Below are 11,197 nucleotides of genomic sequence, written 5' to 3'. Positions count from 1 at the left end.
AAAGCTACAAGACTGTATACGTAATTTTCAACACATCCCATGAGTGTTCATAATATCTTTTGTTGTTATGTTTAAACTGTGAATGCGAGTGTTGTACTATCACCTCATTCACTGCTCGTACTGAAGCGTAAACCATCGTTTTACTCGGGTAGCTCGTGGTCAGTCAACCTGTGAATGAAGTTCTGATTTATAATCAGATCAGCTGCAGAGAAAATAAACAGGATTTTTACTTCAGGCACCACGCTGTTGAGCCCTAACTGCTCCCTCAACAACCAATCAAAATGAAGAGGGGCGGGGCTTTCTCGTCAACAGTTGTGGAGGACAGACTAATCTGAGGGTTGTGTAGATTCCCTCACTGCGGCACAGGGGGCTGTGATAAGCACTGTGTTGAGCCTTCAGGGCCACCGTACATCATAATATATAATATGAACAAACAAGTCAAACAAGCAGTGAAACACAAGAGCACTGGTGAACACTGTCAGCAGTATGGATCATTAGAAAATCAATAACAAAAATAAATGATTATTATGACAAAAAGAAGTGTTTAAAAAACTTCCAGATCAGGACGAATATGTTTCAGGAAAAGATGAATAATACCGTTTTTCTAAGCAGCTGCCTTTCATAAGAGGTATACAATCAGGGAAACTTCTTCATATGCATATTTTCTACCTACAAGATGATGTTGTTTCATCAATATGATGCACCTGTACATGAACCTTTACTTTACTTTGAGTTTATTTGCAGCTCTACGTTTTCGCTCGTCCGTGAGCTCTTCCTCCGGCAGAAGCAGATGGCGTTGAAGAAGCGACAGTGGCACATCGCTCCAGTTTCGCAGCAGCCCGACTGCGGCATGCAGCTCTGCTTGAGTTCAGAGCACTTCACGGGTTTTGGCGCCGGGTCGGGAGGAGGAGGAGGGATGTTTCTCTGAGGAACCTTTTTGGGCCTTTCTTTCTGTAGGGAAGAAAGAAAACGAGTTCAGAGGTTTGAAGTGTCAAATCCTTCAGTCTGTCTCCAAACCCCCCAATGAAGAGAAAAGTCCATCCTCTCCGTCTTCTGCCTGCTCCACTTTTCAGAAAATGTGTGCTCAAACAGGCCGTTTGGAAATGTTCCCTTCATGACATCACAAAGGGCAGTAGCCCCTCCCCCAGGTGGGTGACACTCCCACAGCTAGGTGTTTGTTCTGCCCTCTGAGTCTGCCTTCTCACCGTAAACAATAGGACATGGAGCCAGAAAGCAGCGAGTACACCCGAGCTCTTCCAGAGAGGGGGCGTGGTCAGACACAGCTCATTTACATATTTAAAGCTACAGACACAGAAACAGCCTGTTCTGAGCAGGGCTGAAATAGAGGGGTTTATAGACATGATCAAATACAGGATCAGAGTGGATTTACAACAACACACTTCACACAAATGATGAAGAGGAGCGAGGACACTGATTTCACCTGAAGAAGAAGAGGAGATGAGATCTTTTTCTTTTCTTTTTTTTACAATATTTTATTGAATTTTAAATAACGGAACAGGATAAGGAACCAGTCAGCACAAGATCCATCCAATCAAATATACAGATTAGAATAAACAGAGACAAAGACAACAATCAGCGCACATGGTCATCACATACAAACACATGGATTACATTATTATTATCTATACTTTTTCCATTTCTTTCCCTGGTAACAAGATACAAATCAAGCATCAGTATCATTACATAGCTTATCGTTTACTTGTCAAAACAAAGGAAGAGCACCACTTTTGTAGCAGACCAAGAAAGTCATCAGGAAGATAACTAAGAAATGGTTACCAAATTTGATTTTTAAAAAAACATCAGTCTGTTACACAATAATAATTTCTTTGCAGATTCAAAAGCATCACACCAACTGTTGTAATCCAGGTCGATCCCGAGATCTTTTTCCCACAGTTCTTTAGCTCTGGTGACTCTGACGCTGTCACAAGAGAATCATTTCCCATAAAAAAAGAGAAACAAACTGTTAAGTGCACATAAGCTAAAATCTAACAGAAAGCTTTCAATCGGATGTTTAACTGGTCGATCCAGTGGGAGCGAGCATAAGGACTTCACAAAGTGCCTGGCCTGAAGAAAACCCAAAAATTGGCAGTGTGGGATCCTGTATTTAATTTGAAGTTGTGAGAATGACGTGACATTCCCATTGTCAAATAAGTCAGCTACAAATCTCAATCAATTTGAATACCAATCATTAAAGATGCTCACACCCAGACCAGGGGGGAAAGCTTTATTTTGAATTAATGTCTGTAATGCTCATGAAAAACCTTGTCGGCCGGCATGTTTGGTAATATATCGCCATGTTTTGAGTTGTAATACAAAATATTCGTATTTATAGGCAGTTGTAGAATCTTCATTTTTAGTCGTGGTCTCTTTCCATGCCACAGGAACCGAGAGATGGATCTTTGGATATCTGAGATATTTGACCTATTAATCCTAAGTGGTAACATTTGATACATTCATTTTAATTAAGCTGATCCGACCCTTCCACGACAGAGGGAGATCAAACCACCTATTTGAATCGTTCTTAATTGATTTTAAGGTTGTTATGAAGTTGTGTTTATATCGGTCTTTAATTACAGCAGATACTCTAATCCCCAGGTAAATAAAATCAGAGAGCGACCACTTGAAGGGAAAATCAACCAGGGGGGTATGGTCTCCAAAGAGCCTCTGATTTCTCTAAATTAATTTTATAACCTGAGATCTCACCGAATTGATTAATGATTGATATTAAATTGGGTGTTGAATTCTCTGGGTTTGTGATAAACAAGAGAACGTCATCAGCGTAGAGAGAACTTCTATGTTCAGCATTTCCTAAGGTGACACTGGACAGACTGTGATGGCGCCTGATGGTCTCTGCACGTGGCTCTAACGCGAGGGGTAATGGGGACAGGGGACATCACTGGCGAGTAGCTCTAGACAAGGAAAGATATCGGACAGTAAGCCATTTACCCGGATACTTGCGGATGGAGATCTATATAAAAGGTGAATCCAATTTATAAAACCTGCACCCAGCCCAAATCTATGCAGCGTGTCACATAGATACTCCCACTCCATGCGGTCAAATGCCTTTTCAGCATCTAAAGACTAGACTAGACTAGACTAGTGATCTTGTCTTTGAACTTTGGGGAAAAATGTATAATATTAAGTAACCTGCGAACATTGGAGTGAGAGCATCTACTTTTTATGAAGCCAGTCTGATCCAGATTGATTAAGGCAGGCAACACCAATTCCAGTCTTCTTGCAAGTATTTTGAAATCAATTCCAAGCAAACTAATTGGTCTGTAAGACGCACAATTATCTGTGGGTTTATCTTTTTTCAAAATTTAACAAATGTGGGCCAGATTTAAAGTTGGTGGGAGATAACCCCTCTCAGCTGATTCAACAAACATGTGAGTCAGAGGTCCTACAACCAGCCTGGCCATCTTTTTATAAAATTCAGGTCCAAACCCATCAGGAGCTTTCCCACTTGGCAGGGATTTTATTTTATTTTTTTAAGGATTATTTTTGGCCTTTTTGCCTTTATTGATAGGACAGATAGAGTCGGAAAGGGGGAGAGAGTGGGGAGAGACATGCGGGAAAGTGGCCACAGGCCGGACGCGAACCCGGGCCGCCCGCGCGAGGAGCAAGGCCTCGCAACATGGTGCGCGCGCAGTCGCTGCCGCTGAGCTATCGGCGCCCCAAATATGAAAACACTTGGCAGGGATTTAATGGTTTCCATGACCTCTTGTGCTGTAATTGGTCGACCCAGGTTTCGACTATTTTCCTGAGACAAAGAGGGAAGGCCAAATCAAAAAAACACGTCCTTTTTGTTGATGTGTTCTGACACTCCGCTGTGTACAGATTCTGATTAAACTCTTTGATTATATTACAAATACTTTTGGTTTTAAAGTGCCGGGTACCTGTGCTATCTTTGAGAGATGATATTGTGGTAGGATCAGTTTAGGCTCTAGCCAGCCGGGCGAGTAGCCTGCCAGGTTTGTTACCAGACATGAATAATCCATGCTTGGCAAAAAATATTGCAGATTCTGCTTTTTGCGTCAGTAAGTGGTCCAGTGCAGATCGGGCGGCTTCTAGTCTTTTAAAAACTGTCGTGGAAAAAGAGGTTTTAAGCTCTCTATCCAGATTTTGGATTTGTTGTTCAAGATCTGTTTTAATAAGGCAATTTTCCTCCTTGCTGTGTAAGAAATTATTGACCCCCTCATAAAGGCTTTTCCAGCTTCCCATAAGGTGGGAAAGTATCAGGTGTATCATTTTTGGAGATGTAAAGTTTCCATTCTGCTTCCAAGTATGACATAAAGGATGGGTTGCTAAGTAGTAACGGATTCAGGCGCCACAGCCTCGACTGAGGGTCATAGTAAGGAGGCACGAGTGATCAGAGAGGGTACATGTGTTGATAGAACAAGTTTTGGTTCGATCAAGAGTTAATCTTGAAACAAAAATGTAATCAATTCTCAATGATGAGAGAAGAATGTAAAATCTGACTCTCCATGCATCGAGTAATCTAAGATCTGTACACAGCTCCGTTGTAGCATGAGACATTTTGGAAAGAGGAAAGTTTTTAGCTGGTTTGAAGTCCAAATCAGGGACCGAACCACAATTGAAGTCACCTCCAAGTACAACATGGGAGGACAAACTGCAGAAATTTCTGCCAATAATCGGGAATAAAATGAGCTTTCATAAGTATTTGGAGCATAAACACTTCCTATAAGGATTTGTTCACTATGTAGCAGTGCAGTAATAAACCTTCCCTCCTTGTCTTGGACAATTTTATCAAGTGTGAATGGTCGGCGTTTGTGGATGAGTATTGCTACTCCTCTACTTTTTGAGTTATATGAAGCAAAGAAGACTTGGCCAACCAATAAGGTGAGTTTCCTGTAAAAGTGCCTCTTTACCACATGGTTAATACCGTTGATATTTAATGTTGAGATTTTTACATCACTCATAATGTAAGAAGCCTTTTGTTAAGAAATTGAGACGACTCAGTTTGGGAAATGAAGTAAAATGAAATATGATCTTAAATGTGCAAACTGTAATGCTCTGGTAAAGGAGTTGTGCTGACATAAACAAACCTTCAACAGCAGGAGATCAACCAGAACTATTGTCAGTCCTGGGAAACAGTGCAAGTACATAAACAATGACATGTGGCATTGAAAGAACCCAAAGAAACCAAAACATAAAATTGCCCTAAGGCAGAAATAGAGCTACTAAAAGATGTTATTGTCCCCGGAGAAAATAGCAATCCCCCCCCGCTCCCACGAAACAGGCAATATTAACAGTTATAACAGCGTTGTCAGGATAACGAACATAAGAGGCTGCATGCTGCAACAATTGTCTTTAAGGCATAATCTGAGGAGAATTCTGCCAGAGGCTTAAATTATCTTCACTTTAGGACAGTTTTTTGACATAGAAAAAAAGCCTTAGCACATATTCAGTCAGTCGTGGTCACAAACTCCCATGGACCAAATAGTGCAACAAAAAAGGAAAACTCTCTTTACTTCACAAACCTGTTCAGATCGTCCTCGTGCAGCTTCTAGTCCAGCGTGTTGAGAAAGTCCTCTGCAGCACTTTGTGTTACAAACCTGTGATCTGTCTCCTTATGGTGCACAACCAAGGTGTCTGGGTAGAACATGTTGAAACGAATCCCCTCGTTGATCAAGGTCTGGCATACGCCGCTGAAAGCCCGGCGTCTCTCTCGGACCGCCGTGGAAAGATCCTGTTGAATGTGGATTCGTTGTCCTTCGTATTCTTCGTAGTGCTGTCATTATCCTCAGTTTGTCCCTCGAGTTGTGGAGTTTAATAATCACGGGGCGAGGACTCGCACCTCGCGGCCCCAAGCCGCGGTGGGCACGGTCAATTTTAATGCGGGAAACCGAGCACTGTGGGTAACCACGTTTTGAAAAACTGCAGGGGTCGATTTCCCTCCGTGCCCTCCTTCAGATTGAGAACGCGGATATTGTCGCGTCTGCTCCGGTTTTCCATATCGTCCAAGCCAGCCTCCATCTCTTTGATTTTCTTCTCAGTTTTGGTGACTTTTTCCCGCAGAGCGGTCAGCGTGTCCTCCACACCCGACACACGCCGCTCTGCCTCCGTAATACGTTTGGAGTGGCTCTCCAGGGTCGTTGAAAATCTATCCAAAGTCTCAGAGAGTTGAGAAAACTTGTCCTCCATCATGTCACAGAAGTTCCTCCCGTATCGATGCTGAAGTTTCCATTACTGGTGAAGACTCGTTGTTTTCTGCTGGAGAGCTAGCTGCTACACTTGAGGGTATGCTAGGAGAGGCAGCTAGCATGGTTTTCCGCGTCTGGATTTTGGCTTGTTTCGACATTTTTGCATTAAAAACGCTGTTTGTCAGACGGCTATCACAACTTGCAGCACCAGGTTTATGCGATGCGTAAAACTAAAGAGAACGGACTTAAAATAGTACGGGAGCGTTAGCCATCGTCACGTCACCCCCCGGAGATGAGATCTTTAATTAATATTATTTTATTTTTAACTTTTATATATATATATATATAATATAATATACATGTTTTGTACAAAGGAGACATATCCCGCTTTAAGGTGCACTATGATGCACACCTTCTCTATCAGCCCCCTGAGCTCTAAATGAAACATCTGTGTTTCTGTGCTTTGGTCCAACTATAACATGAGTCAAGCAGCAGAGGAGGTGAACTCTCTGTTTTAGTGTGTGTGTCTCTTTAAATGCAATAAGCCCCGCCCCCTGAGTTTTCCCCGTACACATCACTTCTCTGTAGAGACAATAAAAATGGCCGACCTGCTCAAAAGTTTAGCTCTAGTCTGGAGGTGGAGTCCATGGGTGGAGATATCAAGGGAAGGGATTTTATTTTATTTTTTTAAAGAATCCAACTTGTGACTTGTGTAAATTTGATGAGACTAAAGTAGATCACAACAAAGGACTGGATGGATTTATTTCACAGTAGACTCTCAGGTTACTCAAATGTCCCAAAACACTGAAAAGTGTATTTCTCATAATATGTCCCCTTTAAGAAACACTGATCTTACCAACACTCTCTGGCGTTCATAATGTCCTCTCCTCGCAAACAGCGGCCTCTTTCTGCCGCTCCGGGGGTTAGGAGACCCTGTGTGAAGAAAGACGTCACCAGGATTAGTTACATCAGTATATGCTCAATGTTAGACACCCTGATGGCGACGGTCTCTCTTTGGACGTACTAAATAACCAGGATGTTTCTGTGCCTACCGTTGCCACGACTACGCAATTCCCTTCATGCACCCAAAGTGACGAACTTATTCGACCGTTATTTCAAGCTTGAATTCTTCCAACGTTCATGATTACAGAACTCATGTTCTGTCTCCGCTCATCGTGGGGAGATAGATTTGTATATTTTCTTAACAGCCCAACCCTACAAGGATTTAAACCACTTTAACAATGGACATCAAGGTGCTAAGCAGAATTGCATGCGACACGAAATATGTAGTCTGACCGCCAACAAGTATTTCTTTATTACATCCGCAAACTAAAGTAGGGTTTAAAGACTGAATCTGTTTGTTCTGTTTCCTGACCACAAATCATTGGAGACACTTTGATTTTTGCCGCTGTGTGAACTCCAACACATGCAGACGGTGAAGAAGCTGCAGAGAGGACAGAACATGAAGACAGTTGGAAACGCTCTCTGGAGGAAATCGAGGAATGAAGGTTTCAGCGGCTTTCGAAGAGGCTTGAAGCCGCATCGGGGAACTATGGCCTGAATCACGAGCTCTTTAGCGCCCTCTGCAGACCCATCATGGGATTAGTCCAACATGCCTTTAGCTCATGATGTGACGCTTTGCCCACATTCAGTTTTTACATCCAGCTTTGTAACACTTCAAAATGGTGATCAGCAGAATACATCAACTTTAAAAAGCCTCTCGTTGAGCTTTTATTTTATTTTAGTTAACTCATTTAAAATGTGTATTTTGTTTTCAGCCTGTATTAGCTAACCTAAATAAAATCACACAATCATATTTACTACAAACTGCGGACGTATCTTCAAGCTCGCACTAATGTCATAAACGTTTCCTGTTTCCTCTTCTGCTCCAACCTTAATATGATCAGTAGGCTACCCTTCTTCACAATCTGACGACTTCTTCTCCCCCTGCTGGCCATCAGAGATAATGCAAGACTTTTCTTTTCCTCTTTTTTATAATGGATTTCCCTTGCCTTTAGGGAGGAGACAGGACAGATGACAGAGTCTGGAATCAGAGAGAGAGAACGGGGAATAACAGACTGACTGTCAGGAGGATCACAGCCTCGGCACGCGTGTGCTAACCACCACGCCACCGCCCCCCCCCCCCCCCCATGCAAGATATTTCTACATGATCTCTGCACATTTTAAATTCTCTGTTATAAATAATTCCAGCAACACTTTCTGATAGTTCCTGGGAAACATCTGGCACATTCCTGCAGAGGACAGTGCTGCTCTTACGTTCCCATTTTACCGTCGTGAAGTGAAATCCCAACACAACACTTGATACTGACGGACCTCACCTGTGCGTATGGATGGTGACATCGTCGGATCAGCCCATGAGCACGTTTAATTTAACGTAGATTTAGCATGGTTTTGTTTCCAGGGGAAGTTTCTTAGAGCGTGTGTCAGTGTGTGTGGCACTGATGTTGAACAGCTGTCTCTAACTGTGAATAAAGGAACGGCCAAGTTCTCCAACTATTACGTGACGTCACTAACGTGCCGACAGACACAAACCGCACGCAGAAAACATGTGAGATTTTACACGGACTCGCAAAAACCAATCATGGTACAAACATCATAAAGAAACAATAAGACGTTAAAAAGAAAAAAGAATGAAACCAAATGTGTTGATTTGTTTCATATTTTGGGCAGATTAAAAAAAGTTATCTCATCATTTGAGTGACGTAAAATCATGGTTTTATAAAGAACATGTTTCTGTATTTATCACCTCCACCTTCACTGAGAGAGCGCTTCACTCACATCAGACCGAGGTCAATCTGTACCAGGGATCAGTTTGAGAAAAGCCCAGGGAGTCTGCTATGTAACCTTTGACCTTTCTGTTAAGTCGACAGTTTCCCACTCTCGCTCCCTGATTTCCGACTCTGTCCACTTTGATCCCTCTATAATAAAGGCATAAAGGCCAAAAATAAATCTTTAAATAAATAAATAACATAATTCAATATACAGGGAACAAAACTGCGCTTTAGTTACTCTCTCCCACGACTTCAATGTAAAAGGAAATAACGGAAGAATCTTCACTGTGCCAAACAAAGATAAGATCAGTATTCTGTCATTTCCCCGGCAGGAAACATCTTGAGGCTGCGCAGCCTTCTGCCTGTTTCTTCTCTGTCCACAAGAAGGCCTCAGTGAAAGTGCACAGAGTCCTTTAAATACCTTACAGCTGCCACTTATCTTCTCATTAGTCTGTGTACACACTGCGGGTTACTGTACTGGGTCTGTGGTCAGAAGTGTGGAGGAAACAGTTTGAGATACCAAGAAGGTGAAAGAGGAGTCATTGACCTGTTTAAATCTCAACAGGTGTCTCTCCTGTTTAAATCAATACAAACTGGATGAACAGATGATTTAGCCTGCAGAGTGAAGTGTCCCATGAGTCTGTTTTACTCTCCGTGTTATGATGATTTAAGCCGGGCGTGCTTTTCTGTTTATGGGCTGTTATGAAATAACCAGGAAATGCCTCCCAGTGAAACGGTTGACCCTGGAAGAAGTCGATTTTTGTGAACCACTTTGATGACCAACACTCAGAGTTACCAGTCAGATGAGTCTGAACTCATGATGCAGCCATAAACGCAGAGAGCCTCTGAAAATGTGTAATCCTGAACGTACATCCATCACAGTGGAACCTGCTGCAGTCTGACACACGCATGGTTCTCAAAGCGACAGCGTGACTGATCGAGGTCAGCCGCTCAGCCTCTGTAGCACCGAGCGAAGACGTGGAGAGGGATCACTTCAAACTTTAAATGATCGTTGGGCCACATTCATTAGTCTAATTATCGAGAACGAAGCACATTCACTCATAATCTGCAGAACTGATTTAATGGACGTCTGCTTTGTTGAATAAACAAGAACAAGTGTCCTAACTCCCATTTTCATACAGAAATCTGAACTGTTGCCTCAGTCAATGTTTTTTTTTTACTTAACTTCAATCCTTTTTAAACCCTCCAAAAACTGCAGCAATGCGTTTATCTTATTGTTCCAGATATGCATGAAAATCATCTTGAACACATGATCACATCAACAGAACTGAAGCATCACCATTCATTATAAAGAGTGGCTTTTTGCATGGTCACAGTTTAATACAGAAATCAGGTTTTCCCCCTCTTCTATCCAGAGACAATATCAATCATTTCTCTATGATCCCCTGAATGACTCATTTTACTCCTTCAATCATTACTGTTCAATAGATAGAAATATTACATAACACTACACCGCCCTGATAAACACCAGTGACAGCTTAATGACATCGAATAATGAATTTCACAAACTTTCGAAGAGGTCCGTGAACTCACCTGCGTTCATCGAGACCTGCACCCTGCTGCTGCGGGACAGAGAGCTTCCTGCGGGCTGCATTTCACTGCTGGACAGGAGTCCCGCACTGACGGAGGACAGATGAAGTAACGCAAAGCACAGGGCCATCAGCTTCATCCTGAGCGCGCGCAGATTGTCTCCTCAGGTGAGCTCAGAGAGAGGACACACTTCTTCAGCTTTAAATCCAAGTTGTGCTTCAGTCCTTATTTATTCTTGATCTGCTCTCCCTTATATTTCTCTCTCTCTCTCTCTCTCTCTCTCTCTCTCTCTCTCTCTCTCTCTCTCTCTCTCTCTCTCGCTTTAATTTATGTAAAAGGCAGGCGGTCACACGCACGCAGGACACGCCCCCTTTTTGACTTCACGCCTCTCAGCAGCTTTGAGAAAATTGACCTGCAATCATAAAGATTTAAAAAATTGACATTGCAAAGAATTTTCCTTTAGGCATCTCGAGCTCATTTTAAATATGGAGAATTAAACCGATGTCACGGTCTAAGTGTTGAGAATGAATTCATGAATAAACTTCAGCTGAGTTTGAATTTGGTCTGGACTCAAATCAAGTATTGAGAATTTAAAAATCCTAAAAATGAGTCAAAATGTTGAGACACTGACAGTAATAAAGCCAAGACTGGGGTTTTTTTTTCTTTTCA

General features: G+C 42.3%; 1 protein-coding gene across 1 annotated transcript; it reads right to left on the bottom strand.

The window, feature by feature from the left end:
* Positions 1-375: 375 nt before the first annotated feature.
* LOC306835250 (uncharacterized protein) lies at positions 376-10,791 on the bottom strand. The gene is made up of 3 exons (XM_079361692.1): positions 10,532-10,791; positions 7,042-7,118; positions 376-951 (listed from the first exon to the last, which is right to left on the bottom strand). The coding sequence occupies exons 1-3, from the start codon at positions 10,665-10,667 to the stop codon at positions 724-726; spliced, it is 441 nt and encodes a 146-aa protein (XP_079217818.1). The 5' UTR covers positions 10,668-10,791; the 3' UTR covers positions 376-723.
* Between the last annotated feature and the right edge of the window lie 406 nt (positions 10,792-11,197).

The sequence above is a fragment of the Symphodus melops genome (assembly GCF_947650265.1).
Source record: "Symphodus melops genome assembly, chromosome: 14".
NCBI lineage: Eukaryota > Metazoa > Chordata > Actinopteri > Labriformes > Labridae > Symphodus > Symphodus melops.
This window is presented reverse-complemented; position numbering and strand designations above follow the sequence as displayed.